The 25,184-nt window shown below is 40.6% G+C and overlaps 9 protein-coding genes across 9 annotated transcripts, besides 5 other annotated features; 5 read left to right on the top strand and 4 right to left on the bottom strand.

The window, feature by feature from the left end:
* Positions 1 to 1,212: 1,212 nt before the first annotated feature.
* AMF1 (Amf1p) lies at positions 1,213 to 2,709 on the bottom strand (the record flags this gene model as incomplete). Its single annotated transcript, XM_451545.1, has 1 exon — positions 1,213 to 2,709. One exon carries the CDS (start codon positions 2,707 to 2,709, stop codon positions 1,213 to 1,215), a length of 1,497 nt encoding a protein of 498 aa, XP_451545.1.
* A 1,129-nt stretch (positions 2,710 to 3,838) lies between these two features.
* Positions 3,839 to 3,992: a long terminal repeat.
* Positions 3,993 to 4,102: a mobile genetic element.
* A 132-nt stretch (positions 4,103 to 4,234) lies between these two features.
* Positions 4,235 to 4,347: a long terminal repeat.
* A 1,139-nt stretch (positions 4,348 to 5,486) lies between these two features.
* KLLA0_B00308g (uncharacterized protein) lies at positions 5,487 to 6,836 on the top strand (the record flags this gene model as incomplete). The annotated part of the gene is made up of 1 exon (XM_451543.1): positions 5,487 to 6,836. One exon carries the CDS (start codon positions 5,487 to 5,489, stop codon positions 6,834 to 6,836), a length of 1,350 nt encoding a protein of 449 aa, XP_451543.1.
* A 1,682-nt stretch (positions 6,837 to 8,518) lies between these two features.
* Positions 8,519 to 9,928, top strand: KLLA0_B00286g (histidine phosphatase family protein; the record flags this gene model as incomplete). The annotated part of the gene is made up of 1 exon (XM_451542.1): positions 8,519 to 9,928. The coding sequence occupies one exon, from the start codon at positions 8,519 to 8,521 to the stop codon at positions 9,926 to 9,928; it is 1,410 nt and encodes a 469-aa protein (XP_451542.1).
* Positions 9,929 to 10,610: 682 nt separating this feature from the next.
* Positions 10,611 to 12,341, bottom strand: KLLA0_B00264g (sugar porter family MFS transporter; the record flags this gene model as incomplete). The annotated part of the gene is made up of 1 exon (XM_451541.1): positions 10,611 to 12,341. One exon carries the CDS (start codon positions 12,339 to 12,341, stop codon positions 10,611 to 10,613), a length of 1,731 nt encoding a protein of 576 aa, XP_451541.1.
* A 1,177-nt stretch (positions 12,342 to 13,518) lies between these two features.
* Positions 13,519 to 15,291, top strand: KLLA0_B00242g (glycoside hydrolase family 13 protein; the record flags this gene model as incomplete). Its single annotated transcript, XM_451540.1, has 1 exon — positions 13,519 to 15,291. The coding sequence occupies one exon, from the start codon at positions 13,519 to 13,521 to the stop codon at positions 15,289 to 15,291; it is 1,773 nt and encodes a 590-aa protein (XP_451540.1).
* A 165-nt stretch (positions 15,292 to 15,456) lies between these two features.
* Positions 15,457 to 15,769: a long terminal repeat.
* Positions 15,770 to 16,003: 234 nt separating this feature from the next.
* KLLA0_B00220g (uncharacterized protein) lies at positions 16,004 to 16,381 on the top strand (the record flags this gene model as incomplete). The annotated part of the gene is made up of 1 exon (XM_451539.1): positions 16,004 to 16,381. The coding sequence occupies one exon, from the start codon at positions 16,004 to 16,006 to the stop codon at positions 16,379 to 16,381; it is 378 nt and encodes a 125-aa protein (XP_451539.1).
* Positions 16,382 to 16,444: 63 nt separating this feature from the next.
* Positions 16,445 to 16,856: a long terminal repeat.
* An 11-nt stretch (positions 16,857 to 16,867) lies between these two features.
* Positions 16,868 to 17,191, bottom strand: KLLA0_B00187g (uncharacterized protein; the record flags this gene model as incomplete). The annotated part of the gene is made up of 1 exon (XM_451537.1): positions 16,868 to 17,191. One exon carries the CDS (start codon positions 17,189 to 17,191, stop codon positions 16,868 to 16,870), a length of 324 nt encoding a protein of 107 aa, XP_451537.1.
* Positions 17,192 to 18,391: 1,200 nt separating this feature from the next.
* KLLA0_B00166g (uncharacterized protein) lies at positions 18,392 to 18,610 on the top strand (the record flags this gene model as incomplete). The annotated part of the gene is made up of 1 exon (XM_002999306.1): positions 18,392 to 18,610. The coding sequence occupies one exon, from the start codon at positions 18,392 to 18,394 to the stop codon at positions 18,608 to 18,610; it is 219 nt and encodes a 72-aa protein (XP_002999352.1).
* Positions 18,611 to 19,296: 686 nt separating this feature from the next.
* On the bottom strand, positions 19,297 to 20,820 carry KLLA0_B00143g (MCT family MFS transporter; the record flags this gene model as incomplete). The annotated part of the gene is made up of 1 exon (XM_451535.2): positions 19,297 to 20,820. The coding sequence occupies one exon, from the start codon at positions 20,818 to 20,820 to the stop codon at positions 19,297 to 19,299; it is 1,524 nt and encodes a 507-aa protein (XP_451535.2).
* Between the last annotated feature and the right edge of the window lie 4,364 nt (positions 20,821 to 25,184).

The following is a 25,184-nucleotide window of genomic DNA, read 5'->3' as shown; positions in this document are numbered from 1 at the left end:
GAATAATATTCGATGGATCTTCAAATCTAGCTGGGAAATTTTAAGAAGGAACCACCCGAGTAATCCTTTTTGGATCTGATATCCAAATAATAGGTGCCGTAGCCTTGATGCTAGTTACGTAACTTCAGTCCCACATTCCACATTTTTTCCATAAAATGCGGGCTAGAGATAGTCGCACTATGCCTTGGAACAACAGCAAGCATTAATTCTATTCTTTTATTCTTTTTTTCTTTCACAACCTTGTCTTAAACCTTAAATGGTGCATCTATAACCTTAATGAATTGCCATTGTGTTCTTTTTTTGAAGTGTTTCACCTTTCGTTGAGCTATTTTGCCACAGAAGATGCAGCGAAGAGTGGAGACAAATTTGTCTCTGGTATGACTTTGGCAGTAAAGTTCAAAATATCACTGGCAAGTATGCATTTCTGCCGCTTTAGGAGCAGCTAATCGGAAGAGTATTATTTGTCGACGCTGTTTATTCTGGCTCTCCTCAACCATAACTTACAGCAGGCCCAGGCAGATGTTCCAACTTCCCTATGATTATAGCTCAACGAAGAAAAGTATATAGTTGAACTCAAACCAGCAACATACTGCACAGTAAAAGTATGAATAATATCTGTCTGACTATAATCAGATCTTTTTTACTTTTTTGCTTGATTCTGGTGCTACTGGTATTGCTTCTGCGTTGTTATAATTATTTTTGTGTCTGTAGAGGAAGGTCTCATCTGAATGGTTATGTAGGTCAATAAACTTTGCTTTTCTTAGTATGTAGCCTATGCAGTAATATTGAGTGATCTTCAATACCAAAGAACAATCCTTCTTAGAAGATGGTTTACAATATTCCTCTTCCTGTATTTCGGCTTCAGGATCGAGTATCAAAGACAATTCAAGAGAAACTAAAGTGATATCCGGACTGCCAACCCTGACCAGTCGATGCATCTTAATAATAGTAAAGATGCCATAAGCGTAAGCGATTAGTACCGAACTGATAGCGAAGAAATAAATGAAATGAGATGGGTAGGCAACAGTAATGGCAGTACTACCGATGGATACATCAATAGTGATGACGCTCATATCGATAGTCAGATAAAAGGATGACATGAAACTATTTTGACTTACAACTATGTGTATGTATCTAAGACTAATTGGTGCCAAATAAAGAGAAATACAAGTTGCTTCTAACTGTTTGTTGTCATAGAAAAGGAAAGTACTTCTACACATACTTTTCAGAGAGAGACCTTTTGAGTCTTGAGTAATGGAATATTGCATATGAAATTGCAACACCAAGCCCAAGACCTGCAAGCCCGATGCCCATATAGTAAGCGCCTCGATACCCTTTCAATAGATCATCTTCTCCATCACTGATTTGAGATTCAATTGTTCCCGCAAACCCAAGACCAATTGAAATCGAGTAATTAATTATTGTGTTAACTAGGGATGCTGCTAGACCTTGGTGACTTGCAGGCATTGCGGTACTAAGAATGATTGTTGCCGCAGGGAAGGACATGTCCATTCCCCAAGGCATCACAATAATTGACACAAAAGTTTGAGCCCAATACGTTTGAGAAACTGGAACTGTGGCAACTAAGATGCTTCCTACGGTGAAAGCGATCATGGCGATGATCATAACTGTGCTTGGCGATGTACGTGTTAAAAGAAACTCGGTTGACATTGCTGCGCAAAGTCCGCTTATTGCTACAGGGACGAATTGAGCACTAGACAATAGGGGGGGCTGATCTCTGAGATTCGCCATTAGCTGCCACGTGTAGTACACCCAAATACCAAAACTGGACCATCCCGCAGCGATACATCCCATCACAAAGATGGTGTCACTCGAAAGTTTACGCACCGGAAGTAGTGGATGTTTAGCACGTGATTCGATGAAACCAAACGCGGCAAGGAAGGCTGATCCAACAATTAATAAGGCATATGTATAAGAAGTTTCCCACCCCACTACGGGGCCTTGATTCCAGGCGAAATTGAAAAGAATAAGTCCCACCACACCGGTCACTGAACCTGCCACATCAATACGCTCCACGAGACTGCATTTTTCATCAGGATGTATTGGAGGATGATGTGGAATAACTAGATAGCCGGCAACTCCGAGTAAGAAGCATGTAATACCCATTATCCAATAAGCCCAAGGCCACCATGCGAACTCACTTAAAAGAGAAGAGAACACCGCCCCAACAACAAATCCGCTTGGCGCGCATGCCCCAAATAAGCTAAAGATCATATTTTGTTTTCTCCCCGGCCTATAAGTGCGGGCAATTATCGCAATGGCATTTGGGAGAGTAAATGCAGGGCCAATTCCCTGAAATGCACGGCAACAATCAAAAAAAATTTGATTTGAGTATACGCTAAACCCAGCGAGTATAGACCAGAGGGCATACCACAAAAATCCCATCACAAAGAACTTCTTATGGCCGAAAGTGTCACCAAGTCTTCCAGCAATCAAAATAAACGTACCCACTGTTAAAGAAAATGCTGAAGCAAACCAACTCAGCTGTCCAGGATTCTTGATTCCAAAGCTATCACCTATAATTTGAAGTGGAACTATTGACTGAGCTAGACCTGCCTGGGTCATCAACTGAGCCGAGCATAATACCATTATGGCAAAACCTTCCTTCAACAATGATGTCCATTCCCTAGAGTTCTGCAATAGTAAGGAATCCTGCTCCTCATGGCTGTTAAGCTTTTTACTCGACATTGCTGATTGTTATTCGATCAATGGTGCGAATAAGGGTTCAAAAAGCTAATCTCATGCAATACCCTCGACCACTAACTCCTGATCTGTTTCTTTAACCATAAAGCAGTTCGCCATGCCATATATATTGGAACAGAAATCTAGGTCATGGTAATTGAAAAGTGTATTGACGCGTGTGGACTCTTGTAACTTACAAATTCTATGATCATATTCCGCAGCAGACGTTTCCACATAAAATTACTAAGTGCTACTAAAATTCAACTAATAATTTAGTAATGCTCAGTTCGCTTCTAATTCTCGTATCTTCGTCGTTCCAAAAAAAAAAGAAATGAGTTGCAAGAAAAAGTTTTGCGTGAGTAGAAAAACATAACGACCGCATCTTTTGAGCCTTCATTATCGTACTACCATGGTTTAGACCAGAGAAATGACCTAATCTATCAACCAAATAGGGCAGGAATCTGCATATTACTTAGAAGGTTTGTATTATTTATGATATTCTCAGTGGTTTGTTCTGTGTGAATAATACTTCATGTAACACAGTCGATCATGGTAGCAGCGTTCCAAGCGGATAAGTGGACAAAAAAACTTTCTACCTATATAAATTGGATTGGCTTTGTTGATCACTAAACTCTATGTCCCTGATTCTAGTTAACCGCAGCATCAGCTTCGTATTCAGCAATGATTCTATTAATGGCGCCTTATAAATGCCTGTACAATGCCATAGTATGAAAATCTTTGGCTTTCGATAAAGAAATTTTCGCATTTTCTGATTTGAACACCCGTTTGCTGTTGGCCACACCTGTTTCTATGTCAAGAGAATTCGAGTGATCGGAAAATATCCAAAAGGAATGTTCGTCTTTCAATGCTGCATAAAAAATTGATCCAGTTCAGTTGTTCTTACTGTAAAAGCTCATGATAACACTAGGTGAAGGTTTACTTATACCACTTGAAGTATTTTAGTGTGACTAAAGCCTGCGAATATCATCAAAAATGATAGGAATTTAAAGTAATGTTGGAGTGGATGATGATCATACATGGTAATAGAGACTTTACTTAGGGGGTTAGTAGTATTCATGCGAATGGATGCCGTCTTAACTTGAGTCTTTGATAAAATCAAGGGATATTTGCATTAGTGATCGGTATATGAACTTCGGCTCATTAGGTAAATTGCTTACGGTTTTCGCGCTGTAGCCTTGATCCTAGTTCGTCTCAGCTTCAGCTTCTTATTTAGCATTGTTTCAATAACTGGCGCCTTAGAACTGCTCCTACAACGCCAGGTAACAACAGTTTGCCAGAGACAACCTGTTTGGCGCATGTCTGATTGAGATCGCCGAAATTGTTTGTTCATGTGGTTTTTTTTTTGACAGTATGGAATCCAGCAGAGACTTCCTAGTTCTGTTGAACTGGATACTGAGTGAAACTGACACTAGGGACTTGTTCTAGAGGGTTAGTAGAATTAACATTAATGTTGGACATTTCGACTTATTGTTGGAAGTGGGGTTCGGCTTATAGAGTATATTATTATAGATGTTCTCCTTGGTTTCTTCTATGTGACCTATATAATGTTGTAGAACAGTAATAGGTAGGTTGTCAAATTGGAATGGGAAATTGAACGAAGAAACCATCCACTTATATACTTTTTGATTTGATGTTCAACTATTGGGTGTTGTAGCCTTGATCTTAGTTATAGCGGCTTCAGCCCTGGTGTCCGTATTATTCCAATAAAGTGGCGGCTTAGACAAGCCCGCACACTGCTGTGGAACAACATAGAATTAGGATGAGCGATAGACCCTGCACTAATTTCTTGGTGAGCTGGAAATACTTTGTAAATGCTTGTCTGAGCAAGTTCAATGATTTTCGACACTTCTCCCATGCATCAGGTGCAGCATCATTAACACCAGTTTATTTATTTTTGCTATATTTCCTGAAGAGCAGCAGCGACAGAGGGTGCAGTAGGCAAACACACCTATAATACTGCGGTTTTTCTCATTTTATTTCATTTACTTCCGAGCACTAAATTCATCGAGCATACCCGCATATGCCTCATATTTCATAGAATGCGCAAAACTTCCTTTCGATGCATTGTTCGTAGGATAAGCAGAACTTACCGGGCAGCCAATGTAAATGTGATAAAAGCAATTGCACTGACCGATGTAATTTGGAAAATAATAGAATGATAACCTTGACGACATCAGAACGTAAATTGTCACCGTGCTCCTTAGTTGAGCTTTAAAGTTTAACATTATGCTCAGATAAATACCGGTGAAGTCAAAGAGGTCCTTCTTTCAGTATCCTCTTCTTTGTTTCTTCTGTGAGATATTCAAAGTGATAAAAGTCTTCTTCAAAACAATAACAGTATCCACTATAAGCTTCTGACTTCGATTCAAAAATTTCCCTACTATCATATAAGGTAAGGATACATATTAAGAGAAAAGAGTACATTTGAAAGATAGCGAATAAAACAGTTCTCAAGCTCTTCTCTTCAGTCCTTCCTTTTTGCTAGAACGATGACATCTTTAAGCTTGATCACATGCTGACTCGTCCTTTCGTCCTATGTATATCAGAAAGTAACTGCCATTGATGGTTGTGATGGTACTGATAGATTTACTTCTAAAGGTTTCGAAGCCGACTATTACCATTATCCATTGAAATATACTGGTGGTACGTGCTATGACTTCGACAACACTTATAGATCAAGTGATTACCAGCATGGCGGTTATGAGACATACGGCGGTGGTTACATCGGCTCAAGCTATGGAATAACGGATTTAACCTTTAGTATGACAATCCAGACCGTTGCTTGTTACATCCCTATCAACGGTACTTTACCTGCTGCATTTAATTATCCTGAGACGCTGACATTAAGTAATTTCACTATGCTTTTATCTGGTTATTTTTATGCTCCTAAGAGTGGAGAGTACCAGTTCAAGATTAATAGAGCTGATGATCTTGCCTACGCTAATATCGGGGCCGGCAGTGCCTTCGATTGTTGTCAAAAATCTGATACCGTTTCCAATCCAGCAGCATCTGATTTGATTACTGAACTTGGAGCATCCTCTAATGCCACTGTTAACTTGCAAGCGGGCGTATTCTATCCATTAAGATTACTATACATTAACAGGTATGGTAACCTTGGTCTAGAGTTCCAGTTTGTGGATGCAGATGGTATCCTGCATGAAACATTCGACGATTATGTGTACAACTTTCCTGACGACTCATTAGGAAATATTTGTCCTATGAGTGTCACTACCACTACTGTGCCATGGACACAAACAGTAACCTCAACTTACACCACCGAAACGGCATACGAAGTTTCTGATGGGTCAAGCACTACTGCAATTTTGGTTGTCGTTGAAACCCCTGAGGTTCAAACTGATACAACCACTTACACTCCATGGACCGGTACCACTTCCAACACTATTGGTACAGAAACAGTGACTGAAACTGGCTCAGATGGTATTCCAACTGTGAAAACAATTTACACCGTTGAGACCCCAGAAGGTCAGACTGCAACAACCGTGTATACCAGCTGGACAGGCGAATATACTACCACCTTCGCCACTGAAATTGTTACCTCAACTGGTGAGGATGGAATTCCAACAATCAAGGCAATTTACTCAGTTGAAACTCCTGCAGAAACCAAACCAACATTTAGCGGTTGGGCTAGTAACACTATTACGTCTGATGTAACATCAACACAGCCAACCTTCTCATTGACTACTGTCACTACAACAAGTAACGGTGTTACTACCGTCTACACCACCACTTGTCCTATCGATACCACTACCACTGAAAGTGCATCTAATGAGTATCACACTTCAAAGTCGGAGATCGATGAAACTTCTACCAGAGAAACCTCATTTGCTACAGGTACAAACAAAGACCAAAGTTCTAGTGTTGAAGTAACAACCGCTTCTCAAAATGCTGAAGTCTCATCAGCCGAAATCGCTATCACTTCTGATGTGTCATCCGAAAGTGAAACCAGACAAGCACAAACAAGCTCTACCGCAGAAACACGAGTAGTAACTACTACCACAGCATCTACATCCAACTTGATATCAACGTACGAGGGTAGCGCTGTCAAGCTTCTTGCGACTCCATTCATTGCGGTAATCTTGGCATTGCTATGATTCCTCATTTGAGAAGATAAAAGCCGCTATTTATCCGAGGAAAAAGCTTCGCTCATGTGATGATAGCTTGCACTTTATTATAACATTTTCATTTCCTTACTATCAGAGATGGATTCGAAATACCCATTATTCCATCATTTTAGTTCTTATACGCCTTTTCTTTTTGGACTATCATTAGTGGTTTCCAAAAAAAAGTATCATGGCATTCTCTTTTTTTCCATTTGATTTCACTACCGAATCGTCAACTTCTTAACAGTTTTTCTGCTCTCAATTGACGTGCTCATGGAAACCCTCCACATTTAAGTTCTTGCATTTAATTAGCATCATAAATTTTAGCCTTAGTTTGTATAATAATTGTTGAAAACATTCTATCGTAAAAGCCATACCAGCATTTCAAAACGGAGTACCGACCGACGACAATTCAAAGTTGGCATCGCACATGTCAATAAACACTGTGCAACTTCTGCTATACTTGGTCATTTTTTCATGATGTTTTTCTAAAATATTCCTTAAACAGGAAACAAGTAAACAAAACGATGGAGTTGCAGCCTTTTCAGTATTGCGGAAATGTGAGAATAGTGATGAATGAATAATAGCATGAAACCATAACTGACCCTCCCATTGTAAAATCAATACCATGTCAAGTAATACAGAGCGAAGGCCAGTACCAACATTAATGACCAACTCAGAAATTATAGAAGTTATCTATTTACCACCGAAGATAATGATAGGAAAGAGAGCACGGGTATTTGCGAGAATGGCGTACTCTTGGCCGAAATTCTAATCAGTGAATCATCTAAACGTGTTTAATGCTATTAGATTGTAGGTTCTTATGCGTTTAACCTAAGCTTCTGGCTGGAGACGCAAGACATATTCCGGCAACCATCATCATATCAAAGCCCAAAACGGAAAAGCTCAACGGTTCATAACATCCACGTCTTTCCTTTTCCGCTACCTGGGTTCGGTTTATGTTCTTACACCCTAATATTGAACCTTACATGATACATATAAAAACTCTTGATTACTTAGACATCAGGCAACTTTCAAATGTTTGATTGTTAATTCCTTAGTTTCCGCACAGACAAAGCACTGGAAGTGTGAAACACACTGTTTTGTTTTATGCTAACACATCGGCAGTAAGGGTTCAGATGCGAATTGAACGCTTTTTCCATCGGAAGAGGTCTCAGAACATGGACTGCCGTTGATTGCCAAAGTGCTTCGTCTAAGTGCTTTGAGTCCTACTTGACACACGTGCATACGGCATTCGAATATTTTCAGGGTCGTTGCATTTTGAAAAACGAACACTGGGATCTGTGTAGTTCAGAAAAACTCTGTTAAGGTTGGAAAAGTGGCTTTCTGTGACACTTTCTAAAAGAGTGCGGCTGTAAAATAAAGCCGACTGCTCGAGCCCTTTAGACTATATTCTCGAATATCGATTAGATGATGGAAATTCGTTGGAGGATACCGCCAATAATGCTAAATGACACTCGCACGTGTAGTGGGTTCATCGAGATGAGTTCAGATGTATGAACAGACAGAAATTTGGCATATAAGAACCGCATCACACAAGTGATGAGACAAGGTTTACTGATGATCCTTCATTACAACAATGGAAGGTATTATTCAATTGCATAAAAAAGAAGCAGATCAAAAACGCAGGTTCAAACCCGCTCAGGTTAATAATGCTATCTATTCTGTTGAGTTTATTATCATTATCAGGGACCCATGCGGCTCCTATTTCAAAGGACAACGGCACAGTCTGTTATGCCCTCAACAGCAGTACCACAGATGAATCCATCTTTCCCCTTTTGAACGGTCAAGGTCCCCACTACGATTACCCACAATCGTTTGGGATCCCAGTGGAAGTCCCAGACCAGTGCACAGTTGAACATGTCCAAATGTTGGCAAGACATGGAGAGAGATATCCAACTGCATCAAAGGGTAAACTTATGATTGCATTATGGGATAAATTGAAGGAATTCCAGGGTCAATATAACGGTCCTATGGAAGTTTTCAACGATTATGAGTTTTTTGTGTCAAACACAAAGTACTTCGACCAATTGACTAATTCTACCGATGTAGACCCTTCCAATCCTTACGCAGGTGCAAAGACCGCTCAACATTTGGGGAAATACATTGCTTACAACTACGGGGATCTGTTTAGTGACTCCAACCCAGTCTTTACCTCCAGCTCAGGGAGAGTCCATCAAACTGCCAAATACGTAGTTTCATCTTTGGAAGAAGAACTTGACATTCAACTTGATCTTCAAATTATTCAAGAAAATGAGACCTCAGGTGCAAACTCCCTTACCCCTGCAGATTCGTGTATGACATACAATGGTGACCTTGGTGACGAGTACTTCGAAAATGCCACACTACCATATTTAACTGATATCAAAAACAGATGGATGAAAAAGAACTCTAACTTGAATCTAACTTTGGAGCATGATGACATCGAACTGTTGGTGGACTGGTGTGCCTTTGAAACCAATGTTAAAGGTAGTTCAGCCGTTTGCGATCTCTTTGAGCGCAATGACTTGGTTGCTTATTCCTATTACGCAAATGTGAATAACTTCTACAGGAGAGGGGCTGGTAATCCTATGTCGAATCCAATTGGTTCAGTGTTGGTCAACGCCTCTTACAATCTTTTGACACAAGCTGATGAATTGGACAACAAGGTCTGGCTTTCATTCTCTCATGACACCGATATCCAACAATTCATTTCAGCGCTTGGTTTGATCGACAACGGCGTCACTGAGTATTCTCTCGATCAAGTTGATTTCCAAAACATCCAGCAACTAAGTTGGGTGACGCCTATGGGAGGTCGTATCTTCACTGAAAAATTGAAGTGTGGAAATGCCTCTTATGTTCGTTATATTATCAACGATGTGATTATTCCAGTTCCAGGTTGCACCTCAGGTCCAGGGTTTTCCTGTCCTATCGAGGACTTTGACGATTACATCACAAACAGATTGAATGGCATTGACTATGTTTCCAGTTGCGAAGTTCAACAGGTGTCTAACACCACCGAACTTACTTTCTACTGGGACTACAATGAAGTGGAGTACAACGGTCCCGTTAGTAACAAGTAAGTCTCATACCGACTCTATTAACAGTGATTGAGTTCAAAGATGTTGGGCTTTTTTTTCCCCGACGCTGCTAAGCATTTCTAATACCCCATCTGAAGGATCTTTTTTGTATACATGGAAGTTGAATATCCAAAAAAATCCCATTATTTCGTTCTTGAGCACTCGCCGAGTAGGCAGTTACATGTATTGTGGCCATAGTCTCTTGGTTCGTACTTCATTTAGTTAAAGAGCTTTTTAAAGTTTATACGAAGAGGTCTGATATCGTTAATATCCAAGGAATTTACAGCATTGCTTCTTTCTCCGGGAAACTTCTCCAGATCTTAAAATCTGTTGAAATTTCGGCAATAATCGGAACTGTATTAAATACGTCTTGCTACGTACGGCGTTTTATGAAATTTTTATGGTAATGTATAAACCTGTCAAATCAGTATTTGAGCGACTTTTAAGCATTGCCTTTAGATTTTAGATGTCAAATGTCATTTTCAAATTTTTTAGAGATATGTATAAAAGGAAACAACAACTCATAAAGGCCCTCCTCATAAACACAAAAAAACATTATACTGAATATATAATTTCTAAAAGAGCAAAATATAAGATCGATGAATGATGGTATCGGTATCTTTTCAAGTTACAATTACCAAACTTGAAGACGAAACGTCAGTAATTGAGAACGGAGGTCATTTCTTTACTTTTTGATGTCGGTGTCCCCTTCTTCGATTGTTTCCAACCAAACCTCAGGGTTCACATCCAGGTCTTTCATTATTGTCTCACGAGAGAAAGGCTCCACATGTGTACTGTTAAACTTCCTTGCTGGAACTCTTTGATGGAATAACTCATCAAGCTCTGCAAATGTTCTGCCCTTAGTTTCTGGGAGATCGAAGTAAGCCCAAACTAATGAGATGGCAGCTAATCCACCCCAGAACAAACCTGTCTTTGCACCCCAGTTCCATTGGTCGGAGTTTAACATATACGGTGTCAAAATAGAATTTACAATAGCTATCAAGTTGTAGGAGTTACGTGCTAGAACTACAGTTTTAGTTCTCAATCTGTCACTAGGAATTTCTGACACCACACAGTAAACAACAGGACCTAAGGTGGAGTTGTAAAAGAAGTTGTAGATCAGCAACATGGAACCAGCACCCCAACTGGCACCTTCAGAGCTGCTGAATCCGAGGCCACCAGTAATGAACATAACTATCGTCTGGAAAAAGACACCCCAAAAGAGAATCGTGAAGCGACCAGCTCTGGAAGATAGGAACCATGATGTTAAGGTACCAACAATACCAATCACGTATTGAATGATGGAAAAAGTGAAGGCTGCAGAAGTGTCCAACCCGGCTTTTTCATAGAAATAGGTGGAGTATCCCATCAAAGCGGATCCCGTTAAATTTTGCATGACCCATGTGAGACACGTTATCCTGGTTCTTCTCGCATCAATGCCCTTGAAACAGTCCATATAAGAACTTGATTCGGAAGCAAGACGGTTTTCTTTCTCGACAGTCATTCTCATTTTTGTGATCATTATGTCAGTTAGCTTGTCCTTTTCAGAAGTGGGCAGGGTTAGAATTCTTGTGACGGATCGTTTGGCTTGATCGATCCTGCCCTTTCTAACCAACCACCAAGGAGATTCTGGAGCAAGGTAAATACCTACAATCAAAGGAACCGGCCATATCCACTGTAACGCAAATGGAAGTCTCCAACCTAGCTCATCATTGGCAAGATGTTCCTGACATGCCTTCAAAACTCCAGCGGCAATCACTTGCCCGATAAGCCAACATAAATTGATGTATGTTGTCAAATAGTATCTCAAAACCAATGGACAGACCTCACTAGCATATGAAACGCAGAGTGTTTGGAATGAGCCCCATGGGATACCACTTAAAATTTGGCCTATAGCAATCATAGTCAAACTGTTTGCAAAGTAGAGAATAAAATTGAAAGCAATCAAAAGAACCAAGCCAGCAATCAACACAAGCCTGTAACCGTAACGATCTGCGAATATACCAGTTATCTGCAAACCAATAATCTCACCACAGGCAACACACATCCCCAAACCAATTTGCCATTTGGAAGGAATCTCCCAAATGTCATTCGCTTGATTGTATTCACCGAAAGTGGTTCGAAAAATTGGAAGAGCAAACAGATTGTTAATGAAAGCAGTGTCGTACCCTTCCATGATTAAGCCGGTTGAAACCACTAAGGACCAACCTACAGCTTTCGGGTACTTGCGCAACCCTTCTAAGAGAGACATACTTTTTTCAGTCGCATCAGCGCTCGCAGCACCATCGACGTCACCAAGGAAGCTATCTAATAAGGCATTTTGATCTACTAACTGATCGTTGGAGCTTGCTTCTTCCCTATGTTCAATATCGACCTGTTTTGTGTCTTTCTGAAGCACGGACGATGAAGAATCCATTGTGAAGTGATTCTGTCCTTGTTGTTATAGTTGTTATTGAATTAATTCAGCTTTACTGTTTTGTTTGAAGTGAATAAAGAACTTTCTGTTATCAATCTTATGAAGCATTTGCCACGCTAGAACTATGTTGTCGATCAACCCACGCCAGTTAATGTCATATTTATAAGAATTATCACAGCTTTCCTCATACTGGATATTGTCATGAAGCTCAAGAACATTGTTTGTACTGACATCTAGAATAATGAGGTGAAGTGATTAAATCGGGGACCAGAACACAGAAAAACCCTGCACAGCCGTTTTTACTTTTTTCGCACTAGTTGCCGAAGAAACTGACCGAGAATTGTACTCCATTGAAATCCGCATGGATACTTGACTAAATGGTGGGGTACCAGTTTTGCTTCTCTCTCCGATTCAACATTTCATACCGTTTTACCGCCTGAAATGGCACTTGCAATGAATCTTTTGTGAACATTCTTTGTTACCCCGGATTTTCTTCCGATGTATGAAAACAAATATGGGGAAAAACATGGTGAAGACGGAAAATCTCTGCATACTTTTTGTGTTTGGGAAACCAAAGCGACATTTGAGATAAGGCTGTTCTATAGAATTCACGTACAGGAAAATTTCCACCCGTATTACTTGTGACCACATCTGGGGAGATTTCATTTTTTTTGCCCTTTTCACTTTCCTCACAGAAACTACGTTTTTCCTTTTCCCTCGAGAAAATTTCTCCATTTTTCCGTTTCCCTCGAGCAAAGTTTCTATTACTTTTAGTTGAAACTACTAACTTTTGTTTTTCAAAAAAAATTGGCTGCATTCAACAGAATGGTAATAACTTCGATAGATGGTCATGCCAGACGCCATCTAGAACAGTACAGCACGTTGAAGAAAGGTGTGGGGAAAACGCTGTTTCTAGTTCCACCCCAAAAACTCATGACTCCACCCGGTCTCTTTCAAGGTGTATCTTGTCTAGCATAACATCAAACAGATAGTCATATTACTGTCATGTCTGTTCAGCTGGATAAAACTTGCTCAATTGTTAAGTGTTACAAACCAGGACCAGAAAGATTATAAAAAAGCGTTATTCCAAAGGTATGACAGGACGATCGCTGCAAGAAAAAATAAGAGAGAATAGACTCAAACAGATCGAAACGTTAAGCGCAAAAAAACATCAAGTATGACGATTACCAAGTTTGTATCCGAGCACCCCCAAACAGACCCAAAGTGGTGGAAAGAAGCAATTGTTTACCAGGTTTACCCTGCTAGTTTCAAAGACTCTAACCATGATGGATGGGGTGATATCAAAGGTATTGATTCGAAGCTGGAGTACATTAAAGAACTTGGAGCTAACGCGATTTGGATCTGCCCATTCTATGATTCTCCACAAGAGGATATGGGTTATGATATTTCAGATTACGAAAAGGTTTGGCCACGCTACGGTACGAATGAAGATATCTTCAATTTGATCGACAGAGCACACGGTTTGGGAATCAAAATCATTGTGGATCTTGTTATCAATCACTGCTCTTCTGAACACGCTTGGTTCAAAGAAGCTCGGTCGAGCTTGGATAACCCCAAACGTGATTGGTTTATCTGGAAAGCACCAAAGGGATTCGACTCCAATGGCAAACCAATTCCTCCCAATAACTGGAGATCTTTCTTTGGTGGTTCTGCCTGGGAGTACGATGAACATACCGGCCAATTCTACCTGCGTTTATTTGCGAAAGGTCAACCAGATTTCAATTGGGAGAATGAAGTGACTCGTAATGCCATTTACGAAAGTGCTGTAGGATTCTGGTTAGACCATGGTGTCGATGGTTTCAGAATCGATACAGCTGGTCTATACTCCAAGCAACCAGGGTTCCCTGATGTGCCAATAATCAACCCTGGTTTGGACTTCCAGCATCCTGACCCAGCTATTTTGAATGGTCCAAGGATTCATGAATTCCACAAGGAGATGAACAAATTTATGAGAGAGCGTGTTAAAGATGGCAGAGAGTTGTTAACGGTGGGTGAGATTCCTTGTGGGACTCATGACGTGTGCAAGGCGTACACCAGTGCAAAAGAGCAAGAAATTACTCAACTATTCGAATTTGAGCACGTGTCTGTGGGTAGGAAGCCGGGAAATGTTGGTGTAGTTAACTTTAAACTGTCAGAATTCAAGGATGGTATTGCGGCAGCATTCCAGTTCATTGATAAGACAGACTCTTGGTCCACTGTCTACATTGAAAACCATGACCAGCCACGTTCTGTGACAAGATTCGGGGATGACAGCCCAGAGTACCGAGAAATATCAGCAAAATTGCTGGCTCTGTTGGAAACAAGTTTGACAGGCACTCTGTACGTATACCAAGGCCAGGAATTAGGTATGATTAACTTCAGAGACTGGCCAATTGAGAAATATGAAGATGTCGAAGTGAAAGGTATGTACAAGATGATGGTTGATCAATTCGGTGCGGACTCTGATCAAGTCAAAGATTACGTTAATGGTTTGCAGTTGATTTCTAGAGACCATGCGAGGACTCCATTCCCATGGACATCCGAGGCTCCATATGCTGGATTCACAGACGGCAAGGAACCATGGTTCCCTTTAACTGAGACTTTCCAAGAAGGTATCAACGCCGAAGATGAGCTGAAAGACCCAAAGTCTGTTTTCAATTTTTGGAAGACGGCTATTGAAGTCAGAAAGACACACAAGGATGTATTGAATTATGGATATGACTTCACCTTTGTTGACCATGCTAACGAGAAACTCTTTGCTTTCACTAAGAAGTACGGAGAGAAGGTATTGTATGTGGTGTTGAACTTCAGCAAAGAAGAGATTGAGTTCAGCTTCTTGGAAGGTTACAACTCTTATGACTACATTTTCGGTAATTATCCAGAGGCCGAAATCGACACTGGATCTAACAAGTTACAGCCATGGGAAGGTAGATTTTACTATGCCAATTGATAGTTTGTTTAATCTATACTATTGACTGTTGTTTGTAGGTAGACAACAGTGTTCTCCTGAGTTTTAATGTTCTATTAATATATTACGTATGGTATTCAAGTTTTCAATTTTGTATAGAATAATGCTTATTATTGTTACTAACTGTTGGACTGGAATAACATCGAATTTGGTAGTAGGGAGTTTGCCTAGAGGGTTGGTAGTATTCATGTAAATGGATGTCATTTGACTTGTAGCTGATAATAATTAATAGATATGTATTGGTGGCCAGTATACGAACTTCCGAGTAATTAGGAAAATTACTTACGGTGTTCTCCTTGGATGAAGGAACTTCTACTTATATACTTGTTACATCTGATGTTCAAATACTGGGTGCTGTAGCCTTGATGCTGATCCTAGTTCCTCTCAGCTCAGCTTCGTATTTAGCATTGGTTCAATAACTGGCGCATTAGAAAGGCTCCTACAACGCCAGAGAACAACAGAATCTGATACAGTTTTGACTAAGTCGCATTGAAGATTAATTTTCTCGTTACGTCTCTGCTTATCTCTGTTCAATAGATGCAACACCATATTTATCAAAGATTTTTCTTTTTCAAATTCAGGGTCCGTGTATTTATTTATCACAAGTGCTCGATAATGGTACAATTTGATCATATATCCTTCATAATATTATGCTGTCCAACAACTTGTGTTAAATCACAGAAAGTAGTCAACAATGTCACTGGAAGTTGGTGGACCAACATTATTTTGCACTGAACAGTATGTGCTACCAATAGATTCAAGCACTACATTAGGTGATGCCATACGCTGTGGCCGCAGCTGGGGTAGCAGACATCCGAGTGATGATTGGCTCCCTGAGTCGATGGATATATCTCCACCAATTTACAATGCTTCTGCGCCAAATACAGATCTTAACAGTACGCACCGGACTTGTGGACCATATTTCATACTTGCAGGGAGCTCTAACATAACGCTATTACAAGCTTGGCAATGTGGTGTACTTGCTGGTAACAGAGCTACGTCCTCGTCGTCCAATGTGGTAAAGACTCCCCATTTATTGTACCTGATGATTCTAATTGCGTATTTCGTGTGATATTGGAAAACGATTACTTTAAATCGATCCTTATTTCTCCGATTTGATGCTTCCATTTTGTTCTGTTGGACTGGATATTCATCGTGTATGGTAGTAGGGGCTTGGCCTAGAGGGTTAGTAGTATTGATGTAACTGGATGCCATTCTGACTTGTAGTTGTTAATGAAATAATTGGATAGTTAAATTGGTGGTCGGTATACAAACTTCGACTAATTAAGTAAATTACTTACGGTGTTCTCCTTGGTTTCTTACATCTGACATATAAGTTAATGTAGAACAATAATTAGTATGTCGTCAAATCCAGAGGGGAAAATTGGATGAAGAAACCTTCTACTTATATACTTGTTACATCTGATGTTCAAATAATGGTGCTGTAGCCTTGATGCTGATCCTAGTTGCTCTCAGCTCAGCTTCTTATTTAGCAAGTTCAATAAATGACGCCTCAGAAACACCCCCACAACCGCAAAGAATCAACATTCTTGTGCAATCAATTGTGTACAATTGATAGCGAGTCTAGCTCAACAGTGCCTGTTTCCCAGAAGGCATCAAGATCTGCCTGAATGTTTTCTCTCTTCTGCAGTTCACTATTCCAATTATCAACTGCAATACCAGAGGCTAAAGAATAAGCCAGTATCTTTGCTGTAGTGTTGCTGTCCAGATCTTTTGGAACAGAAACGAAAATTTCATCATCGCACGGCATAGCAAGTAATAAAGAATCCCAGTCATCTAACCATTCTGGAAGAGGGAGCTCAGAAACATCAATGGTATAGCTAGTGGAATTGAAACAAACTGAAGTGGAATTGGAAACCATATCCAATTCAAGTGAGTTGACAGCGGTGGAGTTTGCATCAGGCAGCGGAGCGCGCTGCAGCCGGAGAAAGTAGCGAAAAGGACAATAAAACTTCCAAATAAACCAAGCTAATGTACATGGCGGCGGTATTAGATTATCTATACTGAGCGAAGTCTAAATGACAATATATAAACCGATCATCAAAAAATACTAAGTGAATATACAGCTAAAGATATTACGACAGATCCAGTAAACAACACCTATTTTATATATTTGGTAGATACGAATGAGTGTTTAGTGTTTGATACCTGACACCGGTACACATTCGTGCCAGGGACCACATTAAAGGAACTGCTACGTGTCATCATCGCTTACTGTTTGTGTATATCAGGTAGCGTAGGTGCCAAGCCTTTTTCTCAAAAGATCTACTTCCTCCGATAAATGTTATCACGCGAAGATAATTGCTCAAACAGAGGCTGTGGGATCATAACCAAGAAATACTGGTTGTTGAACCTCAAGGCAATCGAAAATATTAAGTCTAAGAGCTATGATCAGTGAAAATCCCAAAACACCCGAAATCATTATACCTAATACGGAATGAAAAGCAGTGCATAATCAGGATTTATTGTTAAAGGCTCCAGAAAACATGGATTAAGTTGAATTATGCTCAGCGACAAGTTCGCAGTGCCTAAAAACCAAGCTTGAGGATTATTTCCTCCAGAGATCACGTAGTACCATGAAAATTAAGTCTAAAAGCTGAACACACTTTCCCCGCAGCTTCTTCCTTCACTTCAACATTCTACGTTATTACCTGCTATTGCTAGCTCATGAAGGAATGAGATACAGGCAACGTCAAAATTTGCAAAAAAGGGAAAAAGGAAACGAAAATAAACGCTGGACTGGTCTGCATGGTTCTGCACAGGTCTGACTAGCCACATACCGGAGCTTCGTTATCTTTGACTTTTTCAATTTTCTTCATCTTCTGCTTTTATTGTTAGCCATTTTTTGCACTGCATTGAAAATGTAAGGAACGAATATATGCAGCAACGTAAGTGAAACAGACATCTACAAGATAAAACCGCATTCCTCACATGTAAAAGGTACGTAGATATAAAAATGCCAAGATAATACAACTTGAAGCTTAAACTCTTCCAGCAACAATTATTTATTGCTGAAAGTTTCTGATTCAAGCAACCAAATAAGTCCAATAGCACAATTACGATGGTCAGCTTGGAATGTTTATTACTTGCTAGTTCCATTCCGAATTTCCGTTTGTTCGATCAAAGTTTAGCTGGCGATACATTCACCGTTATCTCATCCGCCGACAACAGTAGTGGGTACTTTTTGAATGTGAGTGCATACTTCGAAAACGGGTCATTCTACAGTTGGGAATCGTTCGCAACAGTTGCTGCAACTTCAGACTTTTTCGCTAGTCACTAACACTTTAATGTAGCTAATTTTATTGAAAGCGAGGAGGTACAAGCTAGTGTAAATGGTTCCTTTACAGAAACCATAGCCGAGCCCCACACATTAGTAGCTACTCCAAGTGGTTTGAAACAAAGAGCGATCAACAACTGTGGGCAATTCTGCGGTAAAACAGATCATTGCCGGGGCAGTAACAAGAGATGTCGAGGATGCCGTATTCTGCAATGGGCAATCGGTTTGTGGCAAAAGCATTGCGTTTTGTAATTGGTATTATGGGGCCTTAGCATTTGGCAGTTATCCGACAATGTTTCTACTCTCTTAAGAAAGGATTCGTTGATAGAACAAAATCTGATGCCTGTCATTTCAGCTTTGTGTTTAGGCAATGATGGAAAGCTCCGGGTATTAAATTCGAGGTTAGAGTTATTAGTGAATAATATTTACCATGTGATTCGATGCTTCTTCGACGTTTTCTTTGGTTTCTTCTATTTGGCACATTGGTTAATGTAGATCAATAACGAATAGGTTATCAACATCGAATGGGAGAGGGGACAAAGAATCCTCAGTTTATAAGCTTGGATTTGATGTTCAACTACTAGATGCTATATACTTTCTCCTGGACTACACTAGATTCAGCCATTCTTCCAATACTTGACTAACTGGAAAAGTCTCTACAACGTCTTGGAACAACACTGTCAAGTTTCTCACACCTTTCGATATAACTTGCCGTAGTGCGCCATTCCTTTCAGCGCATCGACAAGGTTTACCCTCAAATGTAGCTCACCATCATCGTAGCCAGTCTTTTCAACCAAACTTACTTTGTCGCGTGCGATAATAATACCGCGAATGCACCAAAGAGCTAACGCTGCCAACAGGTACGCTGTTCCACAGTAAACTGCCGTGTACAAGTAGGCGTTCTCCCCTGGCTTAACATTGTTCTTTGCAAGAGAAATACCAATTACAGGTGACACAATAGCACACACTCCAAGAAACATCCACACTACCGAATACACCGCTTCTAGTTTTGGCAAACCGACCAACCGTGTTATTATGGAAGTGAGTAGTAGCCATATTGATCCCATCAACATTCCCTCGAAGAGACCGAACACGACAACTGTTGCGTAATTTCTGCACGGAATCCACATTCCATAACACAGAATAGCTACAATCAGATGGCAGAACATCCCTGTTGTCACCGCTCCGAACTTATCGGCGGCAAGTCCCACAAGAGGTCTTCCAACAATGATTCCCACACATATAACACAGGACACCGCCGAGGCTTGTTTGGAAGTGTAGCCGAGAGAAATCGTAAACGAGAACAGAGAATAGACCTGAACAACATAACCAAGCATGGTGAAACACACCCAAAGGATCAATAACCATATCACTGGGTACTTGAACATATCCAGCGCCACTGCTGTTGTGGGCGTATCAGAATACTTCTGAACCTCGTCTCTTCTGGTTCTAATCAAAAGCACCGCTACAGTACTCAGCACTGAGCATATGATACATTGAGAAATCAACGCCCACTTGGAATCATAATTATCAATAATGCGTTGGGTGGAGAGGTTGAAAACGATTCCTCCAACCCCCGTACCGGCCACGGTAATCCCCAGAGCTAGGGATCTTTTCTTCCTAAACCATGGTGCGGCTATTGTAGTGTTTGGAAAGCATATTGCGCCTGTACCTATTGAGATGAACACACCTTGAGTCAGATACACCTGCCATAATTTGGTAGAAAAGGCAGCTAGTAACGCGGCAACATTCTGAATGACGATTCCAAGCGAAATGAGCTTCCTTGGTGAAGTGTTTATCAATATATAGTTGTACAAGGGAGAAAAAAGAACCCCAACACCAAAGCTCAATCCCCCAATGGCAGCATAGTCGAGTTTACCTCCAGTTTCGTATTTTCCACTATCCATGTAATATGACAAGTAAACACCGTAACCATACGACGCACCAGAGGTGCAGAAGTTTAACAAGAAGGATGAGAAAACCACCACCCAGCCATAGCCTCCATCTGGAACTTTTATTTTGTTGTAGCTATCATCCTCATCTTCTGGCACAGTCTCAAATTCATAAATAGTTTGCTCCTTTTCGAGTCTGCCAGGATCTTTCAATTCTCCTGCTGAAGAAATGTTTGAAGTTTCCAAGCTGGTAGCGGCCTCTCCTTTCTCTCTGAAGGTAGTATTATTCTCGGACATGATGCTCTGAAGAGTTGCACTCATTCAAGTTGTCCGAGGTTGTAAAGATAAAAACTGATCGTGAAGTACCCCGTCAGTTGGTGTGCAACGTCAGATTCTTTAGAGGTGTATTTATATGTTTCCAGGTTAAGAAAAAAGAAGAAAATACATACCAACAGGAGTAGAATCAAAAGAGATAGAGTCAAAATTTGTCATAGAAGATGAGATGACCCAGCAGAATATCCGCAGACATCAATACTGGTATTTTTTTCCAATAGATTGCAATTACTGAGACGTTCGAACTTCGAGAGTGTGCTGTTGTCTCTGTGGCAGACTTCGTCTCTCTCGACCGGTTGATAATTTACAGGTGCACAAATACCAGTTGCAGAGGGAAACATGTGAAAGGCCTTCCTCACCACCGGCCCTCATGCTGGTCATTTATGCAGTCGTGTTGTCAAGTTCTAGATCCAAAGATTCAAATTCACTCTTCTTTTTTCATCAAAATAAATGACTTTTTATTATCAGAGTGTTCCAATAGGAGAGAGTGATATACCCTATAACTCATCAGCGAATGTTCCGACGTATCTCCTTCGGAGTATAGCGTTATTCAGTAGCCTCATTACTAGGTACGGTAAGTATTGGGAGTATATAAAACTATTTGAGGGTACATGTCAGGGTTTGAAGTTAGTGGCTGACCTGCTCAATAGCAGTTAATCAAGTTAGAAATTCTTCACTCTGTCTGCCTACAGTAGAAAATTGAAAATTAATAATCTCAAAAAAAAAACCTGTAAAAAAAACTGTAAAACAAAATGAAAGAAGTCAAAGAATGTGACGCAGCCTATACCATGCCGTCATGACTGGGAATTGAGTTGATCACGCGGGAGAGGTGAGCAGACAAATACTCGTAAGCCGTCACCGGAGGTGCCCCAATGCCATTAGAGTTACTCTCGATGACTCTACTTGGAACGGGATCTAGGGTAGTGTCTGCGTCAGGATGGGTAAAAAACACAATGGAGTATCTGTCACTGGATCTCGTTTCACCAGGGTCAATTTTCACTCTGTGTTTCGTGCTCCTAATAACGCCTTTTGTCCAAAAGCTCAACATGTCACCGAAGTTAACGACAATTGGAGGAGCCGAACCTTCGTATCTGGAAGTCAAAAACGGAACCTTTGTCCACTGGTCACAGCCCGGGTCCAATTGCACTTCCAGCCCTTGCTCTCCTTCCTTTTGAAGCAAGAGTGTCAATGCGCCGTAATCCGAATGAGGTCCAATTCTTAGCGTCGGGTCAATCCCAGAGCTGCCATCGACGCCATCATCCCTGAAAAGGGGATAGTGCAACAACCTCATGACACATCCGTTCTTCTTATCGTCACTGAACCTGGATACAAAGAAATCTTCTTGGATGATTCCAAGGGCTACCGTGAATAATCAGTGTATCCATAATTCTTGGCGACATCGAAAGCATATTGCAGCTTTTCGTGGTGGGGAGTATTGGTGAAGTACTCCATGGATAAGCGAAACAAAGCATCTACTTGTTGTTGAGAAAAAGAGTGGCCGTCAATAAACAGAAAACCTTGAGTATTTGCAGCTTCTAATAGCAGACGTGAAGTTTCTTCTGCAGGAGCACGCAAATCAATGACCTGGAAAGGGTGAGATGACATGTCTAGTAGATGTTAGTAGTTTGGTTTTGGACGTATTGCTCTGCAGTTTGAGTTTAGTTGATGAGTGAATTAAAGAATAATTAAAGTCGAGAACGACAGATTGTTTAAGTAAGATCGCCGGAAGTTGTCGTTGTGAAAAAGACAATTCTAGTCACGTGGAGCGGTGACAGTTTCCAGTAATTCTGGAGACTACATTTCATGAGATAATTTTCAACTTTCGAAAAGGAAAAGAAGGTTTCAGATGGAAAAGTGAAAGGGAGGAAGAAGAGGGAGGGAGAGAGAGGGAGAGAGAGGGAGGGCGAGTATCTCTGTCATATAAACAGTATAGTAGCAGTATACATCGAATAAGCAGTCCATAGTTCACAGTTTAAGACAAGGACTTTATTAACAGAAGCCATGAACGAGGGATAGTTGTTAGTAGAGTGTTTGCCGTGGTCACGTGTATGGAGAAGCGTATTCTATTCACAGGGGCGCTCTTACAGAGGAATGACAGATGGAGGGATGATGGACAGGAAGTATGAAAATGAAAAACACTTCCTCTGTTTGTCACGTGAATAAGTTCAGGAGATGATTCACGAGGATTGATTGATCGTGGTGAAAATGATTGAATCAGTCACGTGAATTCTGTGAGGGAACATCCATTTACAAGGGGGGCCCCTTGAGGAGGATGCTTGTGGTGGCAGGAATAGTGCAATGAAAAATGAAAATGGGATGGTTGAAGTAGTCACGTGTATTCAGTAATGGAGTACCCATTTACAAGGGAGGACCCTTGTGTTCAGCAAGATTCATCCATTTACAAGGGGGGACCCTTGTGGTAGCAGGAATAGTGCAATGAAAAATGAAAAAAATGAAAAAAATGGGAAAGCTGAGGGAGAGAGAGGGAAGAAGTGAGGAAATGGGACAGGGGAGAAGTGCCTAGCTCCGTGCCGTATGAAATGACAGAGATGAAAATGAAAAATGAAAAGCGAAAAAAAGGAAAATGAAACAGATTTGAAGGAAAGGGGTAACCCGGACAAAAACAGGATTGAAGTATGGATTGAGAATGGATGGGATGGGACAGGAGAGAACGACTGAGGTTCGTTCCGTATGAAACGATGTAGGAAGGTGGGTGAAAAGGAGTTGCGTGGGTGGGAGAGGAGAGATAAGAGGCACGTGATATAGAAGAAAGCAGGGTAAGTATTAGGGTCAAGAAGTGAAGTAATTTTAAATGAAGTTTGGTGGCAAGAGAAGCAGAAATGGGAGATGTGGAAAATGGGTATTTGTGCGGGTAACCGTAGTAGCTTAGGCACGGCCAGGATGAGATCAGAGGATAGGATTGGAATAAGGTTGATTAACATGGAGAAGTGTAGTTTAAGTGCGGGTAAGTAGTAATTGTGAAAAAGATACAATCTGATAATCAGAGGGAGAGAGAGGGAAAGAAAGGTAGAATGAGAAGGGATGAAAAATGAAAGTGAAGAGAAGCAGGTGATGGGAAGCAGGAGATGGGAAGCACGTGATTTATAATAAAGCAGGGTAACTAAGGAAGTGATGAAGTGAAGTAATTTGAAATGAAGTTTCATGGCAAGAGGAGCAAAAGTTGGAAGAAGTTGAAAATGGGTGATAATTGTGCGGGTAACGTGTGTATCCTATGCAAGGACCAGGCCCAGCAGGACCAAGCATTGGCCATGGCAAGAAGGTGGATTGACAAAGAAAATGTGATGGAAGTGCGGGTAAGGGGAAATGGTGAAAAACAGTCAAGAATACTGCCAAAAAAAGTATAAATTGAGGAATGAGAATGGATGAGAGTGAAAGGAGAAAGCGAAAGAGGAGAAGAGGAAAAAGAAATTAAAGTAAAAAACAAAGAAGCAAAATTACCGAAAGAGGAAATCCGTTTCGAGTGATTAGAAAAGAGAAAATGAGAAAATGAGAAAATGAGAAAAAGAAAATTACCAGAAGAGGAAATCCGTCTAGAGTGATTAAAAAAGAGAAAATGAGAAAATGAAAAAATGAAAAAAAATTAAAAAATGAAAAAATAAAAAAATGAAAAAAATAAAAGTAAAATTACCAGAAAGGGAGGAGCGGGGTGTACGGATTTTGATTAGGTATGTGGTGTACGGATTTTGATTAGGTATGTGGTGTACGGATTTGATTAGGTATGTGGTGTACGGATTTGATTAGGTATGTGGTGTACGGATTTGATTAGGTATGTGGTGTACGGATTTGATTAGGTATGTGGTGTACGGATTTGATTAGGTATGTGGTGTACGGATTTGATTAGGTATGTGGTGTACGGATTTGATTAGGTATGTGGTGTACGGATTTGATTAGGTATGTGGTGTACGGATTTGATTAGGTATGTGGTGTACGGATTTGATTAGGTATGTGGTGTACGGATTTGATTAGGTATGTGGTGTACGGATTTGATTAGGTATGTGGTGTACGGATTTGATTAGGTATGTGGTGTACGGATTTGATTAGGTATGTGGTGTACGGATTTGATTAGGTATGTGGTGTACGGATTTGATTAGGTATGTGGTGTACGGATTTGATTAGGTATGTGGTGTACGGATTTGATTAGGTATGTGGTGTACGGATTTGATTAGGTATGTGGTGTACGGATTTGATTAGGTATGTGGTGTACGGATTTGATTAGGTATGTGGTGTACGGATTTGATTAGGTATGTGGTGTACGGATTTGATTAGGTATGTGGTGTACGGATTTGATTAGGTATGTGGTGTACGGATTTGATTAGGTATGTGGTGTACGG

Source organism: Kluyveromyces lactis, assembly GCF_000002515.2.
Source record: "Kluyveromyces lactis strain NRRL Y-1140 chromosome B complete sequence".
Taxonomy (NCBI): Eukaryota; Fungi; Ascomycota; class Saccharomycetes; order Saccharomycetales; family Saccharomycetaceae; genus Kluyveromyces; species Kluyveromyces lactis.
This window is presented reverse-complemented; position numbering and strand designations above follow the sequence as displayed.